This window comes from Neofelis nebulosa, chromosome 3 (genome assembly GCF_028018385.1).
Source record: "Neofelis nebulosa isolate mNeoNeb1 chromosome 3, mNeoNeb1.pri, whole genome shotgun sequence".
NCBI classification, from domain to species: domain Eukaryota; kingdom Metazoa; phylum Chordata; class Mammalia; order Carnivora; family Felidae; genus Neofelis; species Neofelis nebulosa.
In genome coordinates, this window is record NC_080784.1 from 42,460,932 (window position 1) to 42,487,454 (window position 26,523).

A 26,523-nucleotide genomic window follows, 5' to 3' on the forward strand; every position below is an offset into this window, starting at 1 on the left:
TGATGTAAAGGGAGTCCAATGGCAGGTCCATTTGCCCTGTGGAATACTGCCTCACCTGAGTCTTGCTGCTCTCCATTCCCTGCAAAGCTCTCACCATTGCTTACACCACATCTACCTTTCTTTCAAACTTGAAAACAGAGAAGCACTTGGTTCCATTGCCTTAAGTTGGTTTTTATTTGTGATAATGAATTCACCTTGAGATTTCAGATAGCGTTAAAAGTTCATATGTTTAGGGGCACCTGGGTGGCTCAATCGGTTAAGTGTCTGACTTCCGCTCAGGTCATGATCTTATAGTTGGTGGGTTGGAACCCCGCATTGGGCTCTGAGCTGTCAGCACAGAGCCTGCTTTGGATTCTGTGTTTCCCTCTTTCTCTGCACTTCCCTTTCTCATGCTCTGTCTCTGTCTCTCAAAAAATGAATAAACATTAAAAAAAATTTTTTTTAAAGTTCATACGTTTATCACAAGAAATAAAAAAGGTTAATTAATAGACGTTACTAACTTGACAAATGATACTAGGCTTTCTATACTTTTTATATTCTGTATTTTAGGGAAAAAAATGTTTTACTATGAAAGCAGTCTAGGCTCAGTGTAGAAGACACTATAATTCCACTGTGGAGGGATAACTACCCCTAAAATGCATACATTCTAACTGGTCTCACGGAGCAATGGCATTTCATTCATTTACCTTTTAGCCACCAGGTGGCGATCTTTCACTTCAGAACGCTCGAACCAGACGTGTGGGCAGGCCTTCACCATGGCTCTCTGAATCACACCCATGAGTCCCCCGTGCACTTGACCCACCTAACCTCACACAAAGGAATAACTGGGAGTGAAACCATCCTCACACAAATCCCCCACTTGGTAGAGAAAGCCCCAGATCCCAAAAGGAAAGTACCGCAACCTCTCACCCTCTAACATTTTATTGATCAACACGTTTCTCACTATAAAGACACCATTGTTAGACTCCCTGAATCTTACATTCGCCTTTTAATCAGCCAAAGCAAAAATATGTAATTGAAAACACAGCTGAAAGCCCTAAAAAGAACTAAACTGAAAGCCCTAAAAAGAACTAATGGAGCTGAGCAATACCTTGTGTAAAAATGCTTTCCCTGGGCAGATTGTCCAATGCCCTTGAACCCAGTCCTTTCAAATCCTTCCCTGTCCTTCACCCCTTTCCGTGGTCTACCTAAACATCCAAAGTCTAATCTCCAACCGCACTCAGTTACTCTGATCAGAATACTTCCTATCAAAGTACCGAGGAGTTCTCAAAGCAATAGAAACAAAGGCTACAATCTATGTTGGGGCCCACATGTAAAAACATGGCTCCATGTTTACACACTTAGGTAAGAGATCTATGAAGGGACCAGAAGCGTCCTAGCCCTGAGCATTCTAAAGTTCTTACTTGCCCAAGAAAGCAACAGAAGAAGGTCTTACCATGGCATAGTAGCCATCACTGGCCAAAATGATGACATCAATGGGAGAGGTGTGATTGGCCACACAGATGCCACCGTTTCGAGGCCTGTTTTCCCTGTGTTTAAAACATATGCAAAGCAACAAAAATCCATGGGAAACCATTCATGTGGAGCCTGCTGCCCCCCTCCTCACCAGATCCATCAGCTCTGAGAGCTCAGAAGAGCCCCCGTGGGCTGGCTGCAGGTAGGTTGTGTTTTGCCAGTGCCATTTCCCTCCACATCATACCAAGTGACCTCACCTGTCATGGTAGGTAATGATGGCTGTCAGGGCTCGCACGCAGATCCGGTAACACATTAAGTGAACATGTTTACTCAGGAACTCCTTAAACCTGATACAACAGGACAAAGATTTTTGTTTTTATTTTACGCAGGGGAAGGCAGGAAAGTTACTGACTCTAACAATGTAATTATCACTGCCTACAGTCCTTTATGACTGCTAAGTATTTTTATAAATATTGGTGGATATGATAAAACTACAATGTAATAGTGTCTCTATGACTGCATATGAGGACACAAAGAAATGAGGAGAATTGCTTAAATTCACCTAAGTTAATGGGTTTAGAATTTATAGCTCTCAAATGTCCACCACAGGTGAGTCTCCTCAATTCTCTTCCTTCCCAGCCAACACCTAGAGGCAAGGCAAAGGACAGAGGGTCTGACCTCACCAGCCCAGGGAAGAAGAGAGCCAGCTCTCGAACTTTCAGATGAAACAAATTTCTCTTCAAAAAAAAAAAAACAACAACACGAAAAAGCCCTACCTATGTTTCTTATCCTCTTACCAATTTATCAACACAGCAGAATGCTCAAAAGTAAACAATGTGCTGTAAAATCTGCTGGCACTGAACTCCACGGCTGTGAGGTTCCTCCCTTCAACACTCTTCCCAGAGTGTCAGAGGGCAAAAGAACACAGTCACAGATCAAGACTGATGAAAAAAAACAACAAAAAACCCACAACCTTCATGCTGATGCCACTGTTATCACTGGCTTATCTTATCTATCGAAGATGCTGTGGATGTGGCTGTCCCCAAAGGAGTGGCCTGGCTGCAGCCACCATTTGTGGACATGGACTCACCTCCCGTTTGGCAGGTATCCCACCACGGTTGTGCCTACCACCAGAAGGCTAATCCCAGTGAAAGCAAGAGCTATCCTGTAAAGAAGAAGACCCATGAGAACACAGCACACAAATCCTTGCACTAAGGACAGAATCAAGAATGTGAAAATGAAAGTGGGCATCACAAAACCACCCCCAAGACCTGATCACCCAGGACCCATCTAGATAAGAGCTCCATCTAGAAAAGTGAGCAGGCCTATCATCACCAGAGAGCATCTGAATTCCAAGCTGCCAGTGAACTGCGGATTTGGCTCTCAGCTGACACGACCTCCTCAGGCATCAGGCTGCCAGAATGACGATGGAAAAGCCTACTGTTGGCTGCTGTGCCCTCAGGCACCTGCTGTCCTGCTGTCTTACCCTTCCCTTTGGCTCTGCACCCTGGCAGAAGCACAACTTCTCTGTAGAGCAATAGGAAGTAGAGCCCGAAGGTACCAGGAGCCAGCAAGGCGTACTCAGAAGAGTGCATGGAACAGAAAAACGGAGAGATCAATGTTGCCTCTGTATTAGAGAGGCACACTTATAGGAAAGAATTAGCCGCGCCCAGGGAGCAGTAATCAGAGTACACCACGTTCCCTGGTCCTGTGTTTAGTCCACGTAGGCGAGCAGTTTGATTTTAAGAAACCCAACTATTTCTGTCTGATATGCAGAGAATCCAAGGGCCTCTAAAGGATAATCAGCAGTGTACCCTTCCAAGGGTCGGACGGACTGGCCAGTGACACAATCATACCATGATCCTTTCTAAAACGGGAAAGCAAAGCAGGGCGACCCAGGTAGGTCAGTCACGCCTCGGGCTTAGAGGCAGAGGCTCAGGCCTTTTGTCCCCATGAGGCCTGCCCTCACCTGAGTGGCAGAAGGAAGCAATATCGAATCAGCACTCCTAATCCCCATAAGACCGTGAGCCGAAGGCTGATGTACTGGAAGTTATAGTTGGTTCTGCTCAGCAGGTTCCAGGACTCCAATTCCTCTGCTGAGAATCTCTTTGTCACCTCATCATCCATAATGGTCTCCATTCCTTTCCGGCAAAAGTAGAAGATGTCAGAGAGCTCAAACTCTGGAGTATTATCCAGAGCCTTACTACTACCACTTCGACGGATTTCTTTGATCTCTTCTTCCAGCGAAGTGGGATCTTTTGCAATGATTCCTGCAAAAGAGAACACCCCTGTCAAGCAGCATGTTGGGAGGGTGCACGTTAAAAACATTCAGAGTCCACATCCTCCCTCTGATACAGTGAAGAGTATGTGTGGAATTACAAGCACTCAGGAACATAGACGGTTTGGGATAAGGAGTGAGAGCCAGGCTTACCATTCGTATAGGGCTTGTAAAGTTGGTGGTTCTTCTCCTTGGCGCCTCTCTCCATTCTCAAGGTGGCCCACTGTGGGGGGAAATGGCAACACAAGGAATGAGACCCTTCTTCACACAGTGAATGCCGCCATTTCCATCCCGGAAAGTCCCCATCCTGGTCACCTGAGATGGGACTGTGGCTGAGGAAGCACCCGCTCTACAAGGAAAGTCAAAGCCTTCTCCTTCTAGAGCAGGCCCCTCCTTGATAACAAGGAGACAAAAGTTAAGTTATCTATAGCAAAGGCCTGAGGACACCTGGGTCTGTTTCTCAGGCCTAGGTTCTCTCTGAATCTTTGTCTCCAGGATACTGAAAGAATTCACCAACTGCTGATACACAGACCTCTTGCATTTCCTCGTCACTGCCAAACAGCAGCTATTCACAAACAGCAAAATCAAGCATCCTTTAAGCGACTGCCTACCACCTGATGCTACGTACCTCCCAAATTATTCCAAAAGCCACAGTTTTAGTTTTTGAATATTAAAAAAATCTGTATGTCTAGACTGTCCATCCACCTCTAAGTAGCCTTTTAATAGAAGGACCCCAAGACCTGACATAGAAGGGCCTGAGAGTGGTTTAGTATTAAACAAAATCACACAAAAACACTATTTGGAGGGGCGCTTGGGTGGCTCAGTCAGTTAAGTGACCGACTCTTGATTTCGGCTTGAGTCATGATGTGAGTTCGAGCCCCACGTCGGGCCCCCTGCTAACAGTGTGGAGCCTGCTTGGGATTCTCTCTCTCTCCTCTCTCTCTGCTCCTCCCTCTCTCTCTCAAAATAAATAAATATACATTAAAAACAACAACAAAAACAACACTGTTTGGAGGTTTAAAGAAAATCTAGTTTGACACCTCTGCTAAGTCCTTTAATCACCTCACTCCAACACTCTTTTCCATCTACAAAATAAGACTGATAGGATGTCAACCTCCTGCTTCATGGGGTCACTGGGATCAGATGAGATCATGTATATGACAGAGGTTGGGAAACTGCAGACCACCCTAACTGTCCTCATTGCTACTGAAATAATAGCGGATTCCAGAAACGATCTAGAAAAGAAGCCTCTTCCTAGAGCCTCCCTTCTTTAACATCCATCTAGCCAAAGTCAGCGAGCCAGGGTCTCTCCTGCCACCCTCATAACGAGAAGTGGCAACAAGCTCACTCTCCCTGCCTGGAATGTTAGTGCTACACAGAAAGCTATGCCCATGACCAAAGAAATAGAACAGATATTTTAAAAGGTGTCTTTTCAAACTTCAGTTTCCTCAGTTACGCAAGCTATCATTCTGTGACACAGCAAAACCCACACGGCCTACAGCGCCTGGTGCGGACTCTGCTGGCAGAGCCACGCATAGTAGGAAGGCTATGCCGCGTGGTCTAGCAGAGCCAAAGACAGGACATGAGTTTCTTCGGTGATCTGACCTCATGTGGAAACTTCTTAAACAGACAGCTTAGAGTCACCCACTCAAAGAGGGGTCTAAGGCAAGAAAACCCACATCACCCATTTTCTATACATCAGGTATTTAATTAGCACTGATGTTTTCTGGCTCTACGCATGGATGATCTTTTCTAGAAGAAAATGTAAATGAAGCTCCTAAAATGGAGGAAGGTGGATTCCACCTGTGAAGTCCATCTAGGGAGAAGGTGAATAGGGGCAAGAGAGCTTAGAACAAGCCTGACATATACAGACACAGGTTGCTCAACCAGAATTTAGGCTTTTCCATTTTGGTCAAGACTGCATGAGTACAGCAAACATAGAATCAGAAAAACTTGGTTCTATAGGACAACTTTGGTATTTAGACAAGGTTGCAACAGGCAGGTAATATATGACATCAAGCCTCTTGAGCACTAGAATTGAAGTCTGTGAGGACTGCTTCACTATGCAAAATTCAAGATTGCTGTGGTGTTTTAATGGGAATGGTACAGGTCAAATGAGACTCTATGTCTCCCAGCTCTATCACAGAGCTGTCCTAAATATCGCCTTGCCCTCCTGCTTTGTACCTGTAGCTTTGCTTTGTCACACTTCAGGTCCATTACAAAATGCTTCTGGGTTTAGAAGGGAACTGTGCAGTCACAAAAGTAGGAGGAAGGAGGGCAGGGCTAGAGGAACCTCGTTGTCAGCAGTGAAAAGCCTGTCACGGAGTGGGCCAATCCGTGAACTGGACTGCGTCAGCCTGGTGCAGAAGACTGAATGTAAGGGGTGACGCACAGGAGCAATGTCTGACAACCACACATCTGGCTTCTATGAGCTGTCACCTTACTAAAGAAGTACAGTGTTCAGAGACCCAGAATAAAACAGAGAATCCTAGGTTCAGAGTTCATTCCTATGAACCTCCTCTCCTTCCCCTGATGTGAGATGCCATCTACCGCGCTACTCAGTATCAGATTACCAAATCATTCCCTTCTCAGCTTCTCCCAGAGAAGAGACCATGTGAGGGCATTAACAATGCCACACGCTCAGGTAACATTAAACCCAAGGCAGACCTTGGCAGGTGAGGTGCAGGCCCAGTCCCTAAAAAGGCAGACGGTTCACTGGTGCATTTTTGCTAGTTGCTCCTTCTACCGAATGCTACAATTTAGGAATTAATCACAAGTAACGTCTAATAGTCTTAGCAACACTAATCTCAGCAGTCAGCCCCCACTGCATTTTTCCACATATATATCCAAAGAATGAGGCCCTTAGAAAAACCAGGCTCCCATCATCCAGCACCTTTATTCTCCTGCAAACACCACTTCTTTTAATGTCTCTTTTCTTTCCCTGCTTCAGCTGTAACCTCCAAGTAGCTACTAGCAAATCTGCAAATCTTTACTTCACAGAAGTGCCAATTTCTATTCCTAATCGTCTGCTGGTCATCTCCATGTTCAAGTCCAGCTGGCTCTTAACAGCATGTTGCGAACTCAAAACAGCATACCTCCTCCCAACCCCAAAAGTGCTCCCCTCCCTGTGGCCCCAGGATCACTATCTCTCTGGTCATGCAAGCTTTCAAGCTTCCCATCTGTCACCAAGTCCTAGCAATCCTCCCCTGAAATGGCACCCTTCCACAGCTGCCTCTTGTGTGATGTCATCACCTTTGTCCCTAGCCTATTCTCTTGCCTGTATTAATGTAAAGGCGATTCAATTGCTCTTTCCTCCCTTCATGCCACTCAAACACATGCTGCCAGTCTGATCATGTCCCTTCCTTGCTCAAAAACCTTCAATCGTTCTCCAATAGATAAAGAAACACTTAGTTTTGGGGTGCCTGGCTGGCTCAGTCGGTTAAGCATCCGACTTTGGCTCAGATCATGATGTCACAGTTCGTGGGCTTGAGCCCTGCATCGGGCTCTGTGCTGACAGCTCAGAGCCTGGAGCCTACTTCCAATTCTGGGTTTCCCTCTCTGCCCTTCCCTGCTCACGCTCTCTCTCTCTTTCTCTCTCTCTCTAATAAACACTGAAAAAAAAAAAAAAGAAACACTTGGTTTTATAATCCACCTCACTCCCTCTGTGCATCCAATGTTTTTACTCCACTAAACTATGTACTGTCTGCACTTCTAGAATGCTTTTGCCTTTTTAAGATCCAGTTCAAATGCCAACCCTTATACAAAATATTAGTTAATTCCTGTGGAGTTCATCTCTGCCTGTGTATTTTAATTGGCATCTAATTGTAAATTGGTTCTGTATGCATATACTTGTCTTTCGTAGACTATGAACACCTTGAGGGGCGGGAGCCAGAACCTACCCATGTTCTCACTCCAGCAGAGTCTGACAGAGGAGAGGGCCTCACACGTAGTAGGCAGTCAATAAGGGCTGTATTTAATTAATCAACTCCCAGGATTTCTCTTCATCAAGGTCTCCACATGAAAAGATGAGGGATAAAACCTAAAACTACTTCCCATCATCTTCCCCACCACAGTCACCTTCTCACCTCGTTCAGCTCATCCTTTCAGCCACTCAGGGTTATGTTACAATCACCCTTCTCACTGGGGTTGGGAGGGCAGACCTGACTGACACGACCTCGTTCACTATAGGCACATAAGGACCTGTTACTACTTCTGCTCTGTAGATGAGGAAGCACGTGGGAAAGCCTGATGACTGAAGTCAAGTTGCAGAGCTCATGAGAAGAGCGCTGAATTTCAAGCTAAGGGGCACTGGATTGGAAAGCTCATGCCCATCCCACTACAATCCCACTGTACAGCCTCTTGGGTTTCCTCACAACCACCACTTGCTTTCTAGCATTCTCTGTCAGCCACTTCGGCTTTGTACTTCAATGTTAGATTACAACAGTCTCTGACCTGACCTGATAAATCTCTAGCCTATGAGGGAAAATAACTCCAGTCATTTCTTTCCATCTATTTCTATACTTTCTACTTTCTCCTTTCCCAAATCATCTTCAACTCAGTGGGAAGTCCACTCCCAGGACTTCTACCCCAAATAATACCATCATCACTGTGTTTAGGGTATATGTGAAGCACCAACATTAAAACAAAACCACTTTTAAAGAATACTGCTGCCCAGCCAAAGCATAAGAGACTGTTAAAAACTGAGAACAAACTGAGGGTTTATGGGGGGTGGGAGGGAAAGGAGGGTGGGGGATGGGTATTGAGGAGGGCACCTTTTGGGATGAGCACTGGGTGTTGTATGGAAACCAATTTGACAATAAATTTCATATATTGGAAAAAAAAAAAAAAAAGAACACTACTGCCCTCTGCGCACGAAGACCTTCTGCAACTCAGCACTGACAAGACCTACACTGAGTTAAGTCTTCCAGGACAGGGAACAGAGAAGTCACTGACCCACCCATATTCTCCCCTTGGCAGGTATACCAACATTCTTTTACAGACAAGGATGTACTAATTGTGGGAAACTAGCTGTTAAGCCAGGGCTTACTTCGTTCTGCCAAAAGCACAGGTATCGCTACAGTATGGACCATGAGATACGCAGTTTTAATAATCCTTATGAAGATTACCCAGTAAAAGTGGCTGACAAAATCCCAAAACATGGCTACGAAGTTATATACATATATATATAAATATGTATTATATGTATAACATATGTAATATACAATATATATTACACATATTATACATATATTACGTATATTATACATTATATATATATATATATATATATATATATATATATATACTATTAACCACAACATATGAATGCAGTTGCCAAAGACTAAAAGGTAACACACGTACAAAACGTTAAAGGTACTATAAGCTGGGTAAACATCAACGAATGCTTAAAATTCTTTAATATTATATTATTTGTCCGGTTATCTACTGCTACATAACAAACCACCCCACAACTCAGAGGCTTAAAACACCACCACCAATTGTTTTGCTCATGAATCTGCAAATTGTACCAGGTTTGACATCGGCTGGTTGGCTCAAAGGCTGAGGGCTGGGATCCTCTGCTGACTTGCTCACTCCTGTGTGTGGTAGTTGATGATGGTTGTCAGGGCCTCCTTGGGACTGAGAGCTGGAATACCTAATACACGGCCTAGCCTAGGCTTCCTCACAACATGGCAGCTAACTTCCAGGGGCAAACATCCCAAGAGTCAGACAGAAGGTATATTGCCATTTTTAACCTAATCTCACATGTTACAAAGTAGAATTAACATCCACTACCTTCTATTTGTTAGAAACGAGTCATAAAGCACGCCCCTATTCATAAGGAAGTCAATCAGAATTCTACCTTTTGATGGCAGACATCAGAATCACTCGGGGAGTTTAAAAATACCCATCCAGACCAACTGAATCAGAATCTCTGGGAAGATTCTAGTACTCCCAAATAAGTAATACTTTTAAAATGCTTCCCTAGGTAACTCAAATGTATAGTTGGGAGACTGAACCACAGAATTAAGATGATCTCTGAGCTTCCTTCCAGTTCCAAAATTCTAGATTATCAGCCCAATGTAAGAAAGGATGAAGGAGCTAAAAAAGGTAAAATAAAAAGTCTATTAAAAAAAAAAAAAAAAAAAAAAACAGGGGCGCCTGGGTGGCTCAGTCGGTTAAGAGTCTGACTTCGGCTCGGGTCATGATCTCGTGGTCCGTGAGTTCAAGCCCTGTGTCGGGCTCTGTGCTGACAGCTCAGAGCCTGTTTCCGATTCTGTGTCTCCCTCTTTCTCTCTCCTCCCCCACTCATGCTCTGTCTCTCTCTTCTCAAAAATAAATAAATGTTAAAAAAAAAATTAAAAAAAAAAAAAACCACAAGCACAGATGTATTTTTAGATGTATACATGGATACACACATGTATACTTTCCAAGATCTATAACCAGTTTGGCCAAATCCAACTTGTGTCTAATACTAATGCTGATAAATACAGCATTCAGTTCTTACTGTCCATTAAGGTCAACTCCGAACAGTAATAGTGAGACAAGACCAGATAGTCTTGCAGAGCCACCTATAACCTTGCTGGAATTTAGCAGGCCTTTCTAGCCCACCTGACTCTAGCTCACAGCCAATTTGTAATTACCCACATAGCTCCACAGGACAGTGCCAAGAGCACCCAGAGCCCTCTCAGCCCCTGATACTACTGCTAGGAAATAAGAAGTGCAAATCTAGTTCCTGAAATCTTCAATCTTGAGGTCAAAACTGGATATACCTAAATATACACACATTATTTCCAGAAGCACTTCTAAATCACTGTGCCTCGAACTAGTGATTTTCAAGATGTGGTCAGCAAAGAAAGTTTCTGATGGCCAAGATTATCTATCCCATGGATTGGCCCAACAATGTATATCTAATGAATTTTCCACTGTGTAATTATTATCTACATTAAAGTCACAAAAGCATACATTTAAAAATATAGTCACAATTAGAATGATTTTAATTGGCTATGAACTTTTAATATATTAATTTTGGGGGACATATTCAAATGGAAAAGGGAATATGTACAGATCCTAGGTCAGTTTAAAGTGGTTAATTTTATGTCAATCTCACCTCAAAATTTTTTAATGTAAAATCGTAATTCTTACAGGAATATTAAATACTAAATCCCAATATTCAATAATATACATAAAAATATTTCCCACTATAAAGTAACATTTCATACAGCTTGCTTAATCTTTCAGAGTCTCTATTTTCCACTGATAAAATGTAGATGTCCTGTCCACTGAAGAATAAATAACCAAAGGAAAATGACTGAATTTTTTATGAACTGTAAGATACCAGATGAACAAATAATTTCTCAAATTTTGCATTTCTCAAATTATATATGGTCTCACCTATGAAAAAGAATACCTGAAGATTTGGTGACGACTGAAAACAGATATTGCTAACAAGTTATCAACTCTTTGGATAGATATTAAAAGTCCTGTGGCACAGATCAACTTTAGGAAATACTACTTCTCACCCATTTCCTTTACATTGTGGCCACTTTTGTTCAGGGTATAATTGGTTAGGTTCTGACATATGTTAAGAAATTTATTGTTCTTCTCTTCTATCTTTAGGAAAATAAATCAATTCATCAAATGACCTGCCATGTTAATTCTTTCTGTCCGAAACGCAAGAACCTACGGAAGATAAATGTTAAATGTTTGAACTAGAGAAAGGTCTCTCCCACACGTATCAGTGAGGAAATACCTTAACAGGAGCTCTGTGTTTCAATATCTGTTACATAAGAAGAGGCAGAGTCTGGCAGTGATTTTTAATCCTAAGCTCCTCTTTTTTAAATAAATAGGCAAGGTGTGGAGATACGGGAGGTTCCTTTGCTCAGATGAATCAAACATTCAAGTACTTTAGCTGGAAAAGAAAGTTTGCTAAAGGCTTTCACAAATACACATTTTTTTTTTAACTCAAAATGCCACTTCCCAGTCTCTCAACTTTCTCTGTATGCAACAGAGAGATAATAATCTGCCAGACAAGAACAACTCTTTGCTAACAGCATTTCTTCCCTCCTCTGTGAAGCAACTATTTGTAAACAGCACAACTTACCGCAAAGATTTTTAACAAGGTTTTCATGTAGAGCTTTCGGATACCAAAGGAGACTCCAAAAATGGCAGGGACTATGATGAAAACGAGGAGGAGGGTGAAGAGGACGGTCAGGGAGATGCCCAGAAGGTTGACAATCAGGCTGTCAAAGGGGAGCAACAGGAACATGGTGGAGGATCCAGGCAGGGCCAGTGCCCTCCTCCCCAAGAACAAACCACTGTCTTCGGATGGTCCTATCAGACAGCACCAGCCTGGGAGAGAAAGCGAGTCCCCATAGGATAGCAAACCCTGTTCCAAGTTCACATCATTCGACTGCCTGGGGGCAGGAGGACCGTAAAAAAAGGCCGTAGGGGACAGCCCAAAAATGCCAGCTCTCCCCAGAACAGATGGACTCTAGAGGTGAATGAGGCAGGAGCGATCTTCAGCACAAGCATCTGAGTCCGGGAGCAGTTTCTGTGAAAGTGAGTAGCATGGGAGGGATCTCTGCTCTGCTCCCCTTATGCTCCTTTCCTTCTAGAAGTTTTACTTTTTCTTTCCTGCTCAAGAGCATTTAGCAGATAAATCTGTCCCGAAGATCTGTCATTGCCAGAAGTACCAAGAAGAGTTCAACTTGGTGCCAGAATAATCCTGATAACTTCTGTGGAGGGGGGTGACTGCTGGCACCTTACACAGAAGGCTATTGAACTTGAATATGTGGAAATTAAATAATTGTTTTACTTAAAACTCTTTCATAAGCTGAAAATTGTGTTCATTGTAGAAAGTTCATATCTGGCCCCATTCTTCCTCTGGAGAGACTCCTGGTGCGTGCTGCGTCCAGGACCCTCCAACCTGGAGAGCTACAGTCTTGGCCAGCAGGACATAGATGCTGGCACAGAATGTCTCATGCTGCTTGCGCGGAGTGCAACTCCAGATGCGTCTGGCATTAGTTTCTTCTGGATATTCTTCTCCCTGAGGCCCCCTTCTCAGCGGTGACCTGGGTTCTTGGCAAGAAGTTGCTTACATGATGCCAAAGCTGGGGGTGGAAACAGAAACACCATCAGTCACACAAATCAAGAGGAGAAACATTGATATGCTTTGGCGGGGAGGGGAGCTGTTTTAGAGTAAGCCTAGATTCAGTGCCAGCTTCTCAAGTCATCAAGGGCAAAGGGAGCGGGCAGAACAACAGGTAGCAGACACACGTGGAATGAAAGCACAGAGATGTTCCATATAAGCTTTTGATTTCAATAGTATCTGTGGCCAACTTTCTGAATAGAAAGTATATGGATATATGACACATTCTCAAAGAGGGGATACTGTGAAAAGTGTATTTCCCTCCTACTTGTCCCCCAGCTACCCAGAGTTCTTATCTGCAGAGGCAACCATGTTATCGGCCTCATATTCTTCCCAAGGAATTCTACGCTTATACAAGGAAATCTCAATTGATCTTTTCTGCTCACCCCCCCTCAATCTGGCAACAATAATGATGCCATACTCAGCACACTGTTCTTCAACTTGGGTTTTTTTTGTTTTGTGTCTTTAGCTTATTATATCTTGCAAGAATATTCCATCAGTGCATACAGGGCTCCCTCACTCTTCACAGGTGCACAGTTTTCAACTACTGTACCATAAATTAGTTAACTGGTTTCCTGAGGTTGGACACTACATTTTTGTTATAAATAATGTAATGAATAACCACGTGTATATGTGATTTAGCACACAAAATGCACATGCAAATACAAATATAAATATATTTTCAAGATAAATTCCTAGAAATGGAATTGCAGGGGAAAAGGAAGCAGAGTTTTAATTTTATAAGACATCATCCCAGGGTGCCTGGGTGGCTCAGTCACTTGAGCATCTAACTTCGGCTCAGGTCATAATGTCAGGGTTTGTGGGTTTGAGCCCTGCATCAGGCTCTGTGCTGACAGTGCAGAGACCGCTTCAGAATCTCCATCTCCCTCTCTTGGCCCCTCCCCTGCTCACGCCCTCTCTCTCTCAAATATAAACATTTAAAAAAGAAAAAAAAAAAGATACTGTCTGTTTTCTCCAAGGAGATTAAACTCCTCTCTCTAGCTGTCTATCTCCCCACATTGGTCATTCTCTTTTGTTTTAAAGACTTCTTTGTAGACCAGTTTTGGGTTCATAGCAAAACTGAAAGGTTTCCCATGTACCCTGTCCCTACATATATACAGCCACCCCCATTATTAACATCCCCACCAGAAAAGTGCATTTGTTACAAGTGTTGCTGAACCTACACTGACACGTCATAGTCACCCCAAGCGCACACTTACATCAGGGTTCACCCTTGGTGCTGTATGCTTTAGAAGCCTGCACAAATGCATAAGCACATGTATCCATCATTATACTATCACACAGTAGTTTTTCACTGCCCTAAAATCCCCTGTGCTCCAATTACTCATCCTTCCCTTTCCCGAACCCCTGGCCACCACTGATCTTTTACTGTCTCCATAGTTTTGCCTTTTCCAGAATGTCTTATAATTGGAATTATATTTTCGGATTGGCTTCTTCCACTTAACATGGCCACTCATAAACTCCACTATTTTAAATATCTTAACAAAAGTATTTCAATTTTAGGTTACTTATTCCTTTAAAAAATTTTTTTTAATGTTCTTATTTATTTTTGAGAGAGATAATGTGAGCAAGGAAAGGGGCAAAGAGAAAGGGAGACAGAATCTTAAGCAGAGTCTGAGCTGTCAGCACAGAGCCCAACGTGGGACTCGAACTCAGGAACCGCGAGATCAAGACCTGGATGGAAGTTGGACGCTTAACTGACTGAGCCACCCGGGCGTCCCTTACATTACTTACTTCTAACCACAAGTTACCAGTGCAAGCCCTGCACTTGGGAGCACCTTTTCAAATCTCTGGCACACAGCGGGGCTTTGCACCAGTCACCTCTGGCTCTGTTCCTATGCATTTACACGTTCAAGAACCTGAACAGACAGCAGGTTACAACCTTCACCTTAAACTGTGTCCAGTGCCTTTCTGCACAGAACTCTCAAAACCTTTCACATGTTCTCTCAGAACTTGTCAACAGTATTATTTCCACATCACCCATCATGAAATAAGCAAGACACAGACAGATCCCCCTCTTCTGACTCCTAACCCAGTACTGCTCCCAGTACAGTCCCGTACATTTGGTGATTAAATGAAAAAGACATGCCATTTTGTGGCACCAAGTCACAAATACTAGTTCCTGTTTGGGATCCTCCAGTTCTTCCACTTCTGCACTATCATTATCACTGCTAACATACTGAATGCAACGTGACAGATCCTGAGCTAACCTCACAAACATTTTACATACCCTACCCTCACTTACGTCTCACAACAGCCCTGTGGTGGAGTTCTTATCATCACTGCTATTTTACAAAGGAGGAAATCAAGGCTTAGAGGATCACCGAAGTTAAGGGAATCATACAGCTACTAAGTATCGGAGCACGAATTTGCACCAGTGGATCTGTCTCCTAGCCCAAGCTCTTTAACCATGCCCTCCTAGCTCCCAAACTACCATATTGCAATGAATGAACACTTCCTTCATGGCAGAGCTGCTCTACAGAACTTCTTGTGGTCAGAGAAAAACCACAAGGCGAATCTGGATTCATGTATCAGAATTTGGAGTTCTCAGAATCCAAGGTACAAACCTGCTCTTTCATTTTTATAAACTGGCTAAACTGACTGTACATGCCAGATTTTTAACAGCACACCAACAGAGGTTGAGGAAATTAGATATATTTCTGAGACTTCATTTAATTTGCTGAGTCACTGTATTCTTTAAACCTGTCTCATTCCAGCCTAATTCTAGGGCCACATCTCTGTTCCACTCTTCTGTCCTTGTTCCCCTTGTCTAGCACTCCCATGGGAAAGAAGGAACAAAACCCCTGTGCCCCACTGGTCAAGGTTACCCTGGGTTCCATGGACCCAAGATGACTGACACCAGGGTCCTCTGACTTCCCATGCCAGAGTTTAGATCTCTTTTCCTTGAATCACAATCAACTGAGAATTCCCAAGGTTATTCTGGGTTCATGTCCTCAAAACATCAAACACATTTAGCAATAAACTAATTTCTTCAGGGGTTGATGAACCATAGCCCAAAGGCCAAATCTGGCTTTGGCCTGTTTTTCTAACCCAGGAGTGAGCTAGGAATGGTTTTTACATCTTTAAAGAGTTGTAAAAAATGAAGAATAGTATGACACAGACCACAGCAAAACCTATTTACTATCTGACCCTACACAGTTTGCCAACCCCATGACCCAGCTGCTCCTTTTTCCTCTGAGAGGCACTGAACTCACGCCCCATCCCATGGTTCCACCCCACCCCTCGAGTTCATGTTTATGGGTGCCAGACTCCAGAACAGAGAACAGTAACGTAGCCAAACAAGTTATCTGGCCAAGACTAAACAATCCCCATGTAGATTCTCAGAAGTAAAGAGAAACAGCAAGCAAACCACAGTTATCAAACAGAGTCCCAAATATCTTGCTGGATCAGCAGAGCAGCCATTAAATCTGGAAGACTGGTTGGTGTCTTAGGCCCCATAATACAAACTTTGATCTCTGGAAATAATATCAGAAAATCAGTCACTTCAGAGCTCTACCACACAATTCCCAGATGACTGTTCACTTAAGAGAAGATATCACCACTTTGCTTCACGTAAATATAACCATGACTCCACAAGCATGAGGTATTTACTCATTCTCCTGACTTCCACAGCTTTCAGCCAGACTCACTGAGAGTAATTTGGACCAAAGTTGCCCCAGGAGCCCAAATGGTCCGGAGAAAAACAGAAGAACCAAGTAGTTCTGAGCCTTTTAGGAGGGAGGGTGGCTTCATCCTAGGAATGTTGACAGAGCCCATCACTAAGTTACCTAAACTCTTTAAGCCATTGAATGGCAAATCTGGGACTTTAAGCCCCCAAATGACCCAATTTCCAGGGCTCCTCAGATCTGAGAGTGATGAGTTCATTCATTCAACAAATAATGGGCACTTTACTATGTCTCACACATTATGTCAGGCATTATTTAGTGCCTAGAGACAAGTGTTAAGCAAATAAGCATACACAAAGTCATAATTTCACACTTTGATGATTGTTAGCAAGGCAAAGATAATTCTGGGAAAGAAAATAACAGAGGGAACTTAATTTAATATAGGTCATCTAAACCAATTTTGATCCAATCACAAGTCAGAGACTATTATGATTCCTAACTGCAAAACCAAATACAGCTGAAACTTGAATAACAATATGGGTTTGAACTACATGGGTCCACTTACATGTGGATTATTTTCTGATACAATACTGTATTTTCCCTTATGATTTTACTAATAACATTTTCTTTTTCTAGCTTACTTTTTTCTTTTAAAATTTTTTTTTAATGCTTACTTTATTTTTGAGAGGGAGAGAGAGAGAGACAGAGCGTGAGCGGGGAAGGGGCAGGGAGAGAGGGAGACACAGGATCCGAAGCAGACTCCAGGCTCTGAGCTGTCAGCACAGAGCCCAATGTAGGGCTTGAACTCATGATCTGTGAGATCATGACTGGAGCCAAAGTCGGATGCCTAACTGACTAAGCCACCCAGATGCCCCTAGCTTACTAATTTTTAATAAGAATAGAGTACATGATACATGAACAAAATATATATCAATCAACTATTTATCAGTAAGGCTTCAGGTCAACAGTAGGCTATAAGTTTGGGGAAGGTCAAAGTTACATGCAGATTTTGTCAGCGCCTCTACTGCCCAGGTTGTTCAAGGGTCAATTGCACCACAAAACTTCCTACTTCAGGAGACCATGACTACCAGAATATACCCAGAGGGATGCCACCACATATCAACTCAAAGGAAAAAAACACAGGGTTAATGCATTTTTCAAGCACAATGTCTGTCACATATTAGATCTCAATAAATGGTACGTACTACCATTCCATTAGGGTCAGAAGAAACCCAGAGTATTGTCTTCGGTTACAAATGCTAAACTTTAAGAGGGCTACAGAGAGGAAGGCATTTCAAAGTATGTCCTAAAACCCACATGCCAAAAAATACTACCTGCCTAGCAAGCGCTAGGCGCTCAATAAAAAGGTTAGCTGTAAAGCATAGAAATGGGAATTAAAACTAGTGAGATGGCCAAAAAAACCCTCCAAAAAACAAAAACAAAAAAACCCCAATTTCTTTTATAAACCACTGTATTGGTGAAAATGAGAAATTACCCTCAAATACTGCTTGTTGGAGTGTAAAAATGGTACATCCTCTATGGAGAACAACTCAGAAAATGCGATGAGAATTTTACACGCACATAACCTTAGCTCCAGCAATTCTACTTCTGAAAATTTATCCTCAAGATAAATTAGAACAGTAGTTCTCACCCAAAGGCCATTTTACGCCTGCCCACCTTCTCCCTCCCCCAAACATTTGGTTCACGTGCAGACATTTTTAGTTGTCACAACTTGGGATAGGGAGCTACTGGCAACTAGTACAGAGAGGTCAGGGATGCTGCTAAACATCCTGTAATGCACAGATCACCTCCTATGGGAAAGAATGATCCAGCCCCAAATGACAATGGTGCCAAGGTTGAGAAACCCTGTACTGATGCATATACAAAATGATGTGTGCAAGGTTACTGACTGTAGCACTGTTTGTAATATCAAAAGAAATGCCCAAGTCCATTAACAGAAGATACAATGGAACACTATTCATCTGTTAAAAGAAGAAAGACATTTACTTGTGTACAGATAAGAAACAATCTACTAGTTAGAGGCAGAACAATATTCAGAGTAAATACCAACTGTGAGAGAGGAAAAGGAAAAAATACATAGTTTGTATGTATTTGCAAAGATACAGATCTCTGGAAACATACACACAAAATGGCTACAGTTGCCGCCTCTAGGAGTGGAAGGGAGAGGTCACTTTATCTTTTTGCTATTTTTAAAATTGTATTTATCAGGGCACCTGGGTGGCTCAAGTCAGCCACCACCGACTCTGCATTTTGACTCTGGATTTCAGCTCAGGTCATGATCTTACGGTTCTCAGAATGAGCTCTGTGCTATCAGAGCAGAACGTGCTTGGGATTCTCTCTCCTCTCTCTGCCCCTCCCCCACTCATGTACGAGCTCGCACTCTCGCCTCGCCCTCTCTCAAAATTAACAAACTTAAAAAATGAAAAAAACTTACAAAAAATAAAAATAAAATTGTATTTATCATTTTAAACAGGTAATAGTGCTGTGTGAATTTAATGTCAAATGTATTAGAGTAGTGGAGTACAAGAAATTTGCTTGAATAGTAAACTAGGGCCTAGGAGCAAACGTACAGTGTTTCCAAGGAAATAGGGCAGCGCTCAGAGCCACTATGCTGAAGTGAACCTGAAGTGCTAAAAAACCAAGAATACACATACAGCAGACATTAATCCTAGATAAAATAAATGGTTCAAAACAAAGCCAAGATACAGTTAAAGGATAACTCAATTCACTAGAAAGAAGACAGTAATATATGGTCAGTTTCAGGGTCTTGGTCTTAAGTAAAGTTGTTCTGACCTTAAGTACTTTCCCCTTGCCTACAAAGGGCTAACTTGAGTTGGAACTGAGTAACAAGTAACATCCTACCAAGTTCTCCCAAGGCAACATTAAGTCTTCCAAGCTGGAAAAGAAAAACAAAACAAAACAAAACAAAACAAAGGACACAGGATATTTTGATATTCTGGGGCAATCAGCCTAAGAAAGAACAATGTGATTTGCTGGGGTTTTATGACCAAGACATCTCAGAACACTGCTCCGGGAGCTCATTTCAGAAATGGCACTTTTACATTTGAGTATTGTGTATGTAACTGGAAGCAACTTCCTTGCCTTTTGTTTTTTAGATCTTTTTGTCTGGTTTATTTCACTAGGCATAATTATTCTGAGGAATCACTCATGTTGCTGCACACATCAACATGTGTGCAGCAACATTCCTTTTTACTGCTGAGCTACAGTCCAATGTATGGCTATACCACATTTGTTTATCCATTCACCTACTGACAGGCAACTGGGTTGTTCCCGTTTGGGACTGTCACAAATAAAGCTGCTATCTACAAGTCTTTGTATGGATACACATTGTAATTTCTCTTGGTAAATAACCTAGGAATAGAATGACTGAGTCTCAAGTAGGTGTGTATTTAGCTGCCAAACTGCTTTCTAAGCTGGCTGTACCATTTTGCACCCTCACCAGCAATGTATGAAAGTTCCATTTGCTCCACAACCTTACTCACACTTGATAGGATCAGTCTTTTTAATTTTAGACATACTAATGGATGTGAGGTGGTAACTCATAACTTTAATTTGCCCTAAGGACCAATGACACTGAACATCTTTTGTGCTTATTTACCATCCATCTACCTTGGTGAAGTGTTGAATCTTTTGCCTATTTTTTATTAGGTTATTTTATTACTAAGTTTTGCTATGGGCTATTTTTTTAAAAAACCAAGCTTTCCCCACCCCTCACCCCCCAAAACTAAACAGTGTTATTTGAAATTAGAAAGCATTATTACCGGACTATACACTTAAACATTGTGAAGATGGTTTTTAAAAAAGAGAGAGAAGTTTGATCCCACAGACAAAAAAATAAATAAAAGTAAATAAAAAAAAATAAAAAGAGAGAAAGCGTTTCATCACAAAGGTACAAAATTTGTGGACTGGCAGACTTCTTTGTTCAATGTGCCACAAATTTGAAACAATCCTAACTACACTAAAACATGAAACAAAAAAACGAATGATCACAACCACAAACTCTATTTTAACCTCAGAACAGAGTATTACTAAGAACCTAAAATGCTCCTTTCTCTTTATGTTCAGCTGACAGTGATCTGCACTGTCCCACACAGCAGCCACTAACCACACAGAACTCTTGAGCTCTTGAAATGTGGGTAGTCCAAACTGAAATGTGCTGTAAAGTACACACTAGATTTAAATGACTATGAAAAAAATGAATGTAAAAGACCTCATTAATAATCTGTATATTGATTATACAATGAAATGATATTCTGGATCATTTTGGTTAAATAAAATATATGATTATAATGATTTTCATGTGTTTCTTTGTCCTTTTTTTTAAAGTGGCTACTACAAAACTTAAAATTATGGGGGCGCCTGGGTGGCTCAGTCGGTAAAGCATCCAACTTTGGCTCAGGTCATGATCTCACAGTTCATGGGTTTGAGCCCCGCACTGGGCTCTGTGCTGACAGCTAGAGCCTGGAGCCTGTTTCGGATTCTGTCTCCCTCTCCCTGCCCCTCCCCTGCTTGTGCTCTCTCTCAAAAATAAACACAAAAAACATTTAAAAAATAACGCATGTGGTGTGTATTTTACTGGATAGCACTGATCAAAAACTTTTAAGCAGACCCTGAAAATAAAATATGTCTAACTGGTAAAGAAAAAAAATATATATACATATAATATTTTTTCCTTCCCCATTGCTTTGTGATGTGAAGAAAATGGTAGAGTGGAGGAGCTTAGAATTGGAACTCAGGAGTCTTTCTGGCTAAGGGTTCAGGCACAGCTGTTACTATCTGGTCTGTAACTCATTCAGCTTCCGTGGATTTAAATTTCCTCACCAGTTGTTTGGTATTTTAATTCAAAACGTCAACAGAAATTTATTAGGCTCCTTCTTACAAAGCATTATTCTAATACTGCAGATCTTAGGCTTACAGTCTAAAAGGAAGTGCAATCCAAATACACTAACAACTACTCCAGAAGGCAAATTAAAAGAGTGCCCAATGAAAGGAGATAAAACCCTGTGACTGGGTGACAGGTGTATATGTGTGCCTGTGTTTTAAAGGAGAGACAGCACCTTTAAAGAGTTAGGAAAAACTCCAATCTTCATAACATTCCTACCAACTCTAAACTTCTGTGCTTTTAAAAAGCATTCTTCATGCTATAGTAAGTATTTCGTAGTTTAGTGATAACATGGAATTGATGATATTTGGTCAAGTCCTCCCTTGAGCATAATGATACAGAAAGAAGTAAATGACAGGCTATAATCAGGTTCTACTTTACTTGAAGAAACAATTTTACAATATATTTCAACCAGGTTCAAATCATCTCTAGCTTCTATCTCCAGAAAGCAAGAAATCTATAATAAGATGTAACATTTTGTGATGTGCACATAGATAAATGTTTTTTTCTTCAGCAAAAACCATTTTTACCAGGCTAGAATCCTAACTAACCACTGTACTTTCTGAAGCCACAAACACAAAAAACCCCACACAAAACATAAGATTTCTCCCCACACCCATGTCATTATGGGTAATGATTTACCAACACACCCAGATACTGCTATTTAACCGGTTATTTCCAAAAGCTGGATGAGCATGACGACCACTGCATTTAGGTCACAAACTAACAAAAGGCCATCCTGAAAATAATTTATAAATAACTATGTCACATTACAGAACCTAAATTTATAAGCAAACTCTATATGACCTCTAAATACAAAGATTCCTTTATTCACAACATTCTTTGGAGGTACAATATCCCCTCCAACTTTAAGGGTAGAGATTGGGGTACAAGTACTGAGTTTACCGGTCTTTCTGGAGATAAGAAAACTTAACAGCACAGAGTGTGCTAAGAAATGCATACCATTGTTTTATTTATAAAAACACAAACAAAAACAAAAACAAGTGCCTAATCCATGTTAGATCCAGCCTAGGATTCTTATCTGTTAATAGCAAGAAAGGATGTTTCCTGGAAGGGTGCTATCTTCTCTTTGTCATCAAGAGCAAAATTTCAGGATCGAATACCAAATCATCCCAGTTCCCCTTAGTTACCCTTTTCTTAAATAGCTGTGAATGTTGTCTACATCTTTTTTAAGTTTGTTCGTACTCTCAGTCTGGTATTCCCCTTCTAAGGTCAGAATTTTCCCATGCTTCCTAAAAGCTGTGATTAGAATTTCTCATCTGTCCCATATCTAAAGAAGTATTTACGTTCATTTATTTATTTATTTGGAGAGAGACAGAGAGAAGGAGAGAGAGAGAAGACTCCCAAGCAGGCTCCATGCTGTCAGCACGGAGTCCAATGTGGGGCTAGAACTCACAAACCATGAGATCACAACCTGAGCTGAAACCAAGAGTCAGCCGCTCAACTAACTCAGCCACCCAGGCGCCCCTAGTTTAAGAAACATTTTAAGACAGATCCCCTAGTTTCATTATTCTGGAATTTGATGGAAAAGTTCATATTAACCCATCCAAACCTTTCATTGTAAGAGTTTTCAGTTACAGCCCTTCTACACGTTTTCCTCTCCTGAAAGATACAACTTTTAAAGGCAAGGACTATGGTACAGGAAAAAGGAGACTGAATGTGGAGTTGGGAGAGGTTTCCAGACTCAGGACTCTTATTCCTGTAGATCTGGACAAGTCACTGAACCTCTATGGACTTTGAGGTGGCATCAGAAATGAAGAAGTTAGACAACATGATCTGGAAGTTCTCATCCAGATCTGAAAGACTTTTTGTTTCAACCTGTCCTCCAGCAGCTTCATCATTTTAGATACTCTTTTTTGGCCCCTCTCCAATGCTTATGTATTTCTTAGTCAAAGGACTTCCAATAGAATATGTCCCCAAAAAGTACATTATGACTTTATACAACAGTAAGATTTTTATTTTGAATCCCAAACTACTTTTGACATCAAGGATTTATCCCAGAGCTTGCCAGGTGTGGGGGGGATGGATAGGGATGTGGATAGGACAGACTTAATGTAAAGATCAACTGTTGGGGCTGGATGATAAATACATGCTGGTTTATTATTCAGCTATTTTTGTATGTCTGAAATTCTCCATAATACAAAGTTGGAAAAAAAAATCACTATCAAAGTGAGAGAAGAATGGCATTATTACAGAACTCTTTCCTACAGTCTCTGGCATAGGATAACTGCTTTCACACCATTTCCCTTGGGTTGAGACAGAATCGACAGGATACGAAACTAAACAGAGAGGCACTCAAAGTTCAGCCAAAATTAAGGAAAATGAACCAGAAAGGAATTGTTCTCAAGAAGGTTATCACTGAGAAGATCCATGGCACGGAGGGCACGAGCAGTGAGAGGCACTTAGATCTAGTACAGTAATGAACTTGTTTCCACAAAGCTATACCATATGTTTCATGCGGGAGATTTTCCCTAAACTTTTAAACAGCGAAAGTTAAAACCCTATGTGAAACGGAAGTGAGGAAATAAACCCCCTGGTAGGAGGATGCCTTGCAGGACATGAAATCAAAACGGAAAGGCAAGGGATTTCGGGGGTTAGGGAATTCTAAAGAAAGAAAAATGGGTTCCTTTGGAGAACAAGCGAGGAGAATATCAATCCCGGGGAAGCCAAAGTACCTAAGAAAAGAAATCACAGATGAAGGCGCTTCCTCGTGATCTCTACTACCCCCCACCCCCCTTCAGCCCTCCCAGGCTCCACTCCTCCACGCTCGGGGTGCGGACTGCGGAGCACCTGGGATGCGGGCGAACTCCGAAGAGCCCATTCGGAGAGGAGCCGCCCGGAGCAGGGAGTGGAGGGACCAGCCCAGCACCGGCCTCTGGGAGGGCTGGGCGCGGGCTCCGGGGCGCTGTGGTGGGACAGCAGGGCGGCGCGGCCAGCGCCCAGGGAGGGGCGCGGACTGTTCCACTGCGGGCGAGGGGGCGGAACGTTCCGACCGGCTGGGAAACCCCAGGAAGCGGCAATGGTGCCTCCTGACGCCTGAGCGGCGTAGGGAGGGTGTCCCCGGCCCTCCGGCCCCTCGCTGGCCTCCTCGCCCCGAACCCCCCAGCCCGTTGTCGGCTCCCCTGGGGCCAGTGACCTTCAGGACGGGGGACAATTCGGTCATACTCACCGACGGCGAGGCTCCGGGGCTCCCAGTCCCTCCGTGAACGATCCCTCCCGCCCTTGGCCGCCGCCGCCGGCCGAGGCGTGCGTAAAGACGTGCGCGCGCCCGCCCTTTGTCTACGCCGCTTTGACGTGACCCCTCGCGTCCCATCCCCACCCCTCCCGCCGTTTAATCTCTCGCCCGGCACCCGAGCGCCGGGCGCGCGCCGGGCGGGGGCCCCGAGAGGCGGGGCGGGGGACAGGGCGCCTCGTCACCTGCCCACGGCCGGGAGCGCCCGGGACCGACAGAGGCGCCCCCTGGCGGGCCAGCTGCCATTACCTCGGGCTGGCCCGGAGCCGCGGAGGCTGGTACTGTGCTTCCAGGGTCCTGGTCGCCTGCCTCTCAATGTGGCGCGCATCCCCCAGGATTCCTGCTCTGATAAGGGGCTGCGCTTCGTAAAAGGGAGTCTCCACGTTTCTGAGCTGTGCCCGGGCCTGAATACTGGCTACTTCATTTCCCCGAGGTGCGCTCGTATAGATTCTAAAGAGAGTGAAATCAGCCCTGATCAGCAAGAAGAGGCTTGAGTCACTAAATTATCTTGTCATCTTGGGGCTGTTGGGAGTATTCGGTGAGATACAGTTCTGGATGTAAAGAACGTAGCCCGAGGCCTGGAATGCTCAAGAAACATTAGCTGCCATTACCGTCACTGCCAGCACCACCACCACCACCACCACCATCATCATCATCATCATTATCGCCATCATCAGTATCATCCCTGAGTCTCATCTGTCTTACTAGTGAAGCCAGGGAGTTCAAGGGGTTTGTAAGGACGATTTCCGTGTTCCCTCGCAGGTGTAACTCTCCAACGTCTACTTCAACTCGGAAGGGATCTCTCCGCCGAAGTCTAGCTCGTGCCTGCTGGACTTTGCCTGTGTATTTCTCACCATCTCTTGGACTTCAAATGCCTAACCCAAGTGTATCATCTTCCCTAAAGTGGATTCTTCTTAGAAAAAAAAAATTAACCCTTCTTCTTTTTGCTCTTAAAATCCTTTTTTGCCTCCAAAAGCAGCCCTCCCTCCCCCGCCCCCTTCATTCTTTATACTATTGTCAGATTGCCATTCCCTGCTAAATAACCTGATAATAAATCTTCAGAGTAAAGTCCACATCCTTAGACCTCAAAATCTGACTGTAAGAATGATGGCTGTGCTCCAAAAACACTGGACCACTCATCCCCACACCTGTTTGGGTGTTATCACATATTTGTGAACTCAATCATTTATCTGTTCATTTAACCTACCTTCATTTGAGCCCTTCCTACATGGCCAGTTTTTGCCAGGGTCCCAATGATACAAAGTTGAATAATGTATGGCCATGTCAAATCTTCCACTAGATTAAATTCCATAAAAGAATACTGGACATCATACATTTTTGTGTCCTCCTCAGTGCCAGGGCTAGAGTTTTAAAGTGGTCACCACCATCTTAAATGCTCTTGGGTTCTTATATCTGGTCTCCTTTCCTGCCCCAGAACTGGTCAAAACTTGGAAGTAGTCTGTTATTTGTTCTGCTTTTGTGTATTCATGTTTACATTTTCTTACAATTCTTGCCATATATTACAGTTCTTTCTATACAATAATTTTGAAATTAAAAAATGTTTCACACATTTTAGAGGCTCAACACAAATGGTATTGATTCTTTGCCCAGCCGAATAGTAGACTCAGTTGTATCAACACACACACAAGAGCATGCACATATTCACTGGCATGTTCTTTAAACCTCAGTGCAGGAAGGCAATCAAACCTCCTTTTGAAGAGGGAGCCAATAAGAACTGGGTTAATATGGTTTCCTCAGTCTCCAGAGTTTTGTTTGCAGAGGTCAATGATCTGGGCACATCTCTATCATACTCATTTC

At 42.9% G+C, this 26,523-nt stretch overlaps 1 protein-coding gene across 2 annotated transcripts in view; it reads right to left on the reverse strand.

Annotated features, from left to right (window-relative positions):
• GPAT4 (glycerol-3-phosphate acyltransferase 4) overlaps window positions 1-24,776 on the reverse strand; it is a 33,552-nt gene extending 8,776 nt beyond the window's left edge. For both annotated transcript variants that reach the window (XM_058720576.1, XM_058720575.1), the window contains exons 1-8: window positions 24,643-24,776; window positions 11,835-12,843; window positions 3,887-3,956; window positions 3,425-3,725; window positions 2,546-2,620; window positions 1,713-1,802; window positions 1,436-1,529; window positions 687-802 (exon numbers count right to left, since the gene is read on the reverse strand). In XM_058720576.1, coding sequence (XP_058576559.1) covers window positions 687-802; window positions 1,436-1,529; window positions 1,713-1,802; window positions 2,546-2,620; window positions 3,425-3,725; window positions 3,887-3,956; window positions 11,835-11,999 — 911 coding nt within the window. In that variant the 5' untranslated portion in view covers window positions 12,000-12,843; window positions 24,643-24,776. The remainder of the gene's footprint in view (window positions 1-686; window positions 803-1,435; window positions 1,530-1,712; window positions 1,803-2,545; window positions 2,621-3,424; window positions 3,726-3,886; window positions 3,957-11,834; window positions 12,844-24,642) is intronic.
• Window positions 24,777-26,523: the final 1,747 nt, after the last annotated feature.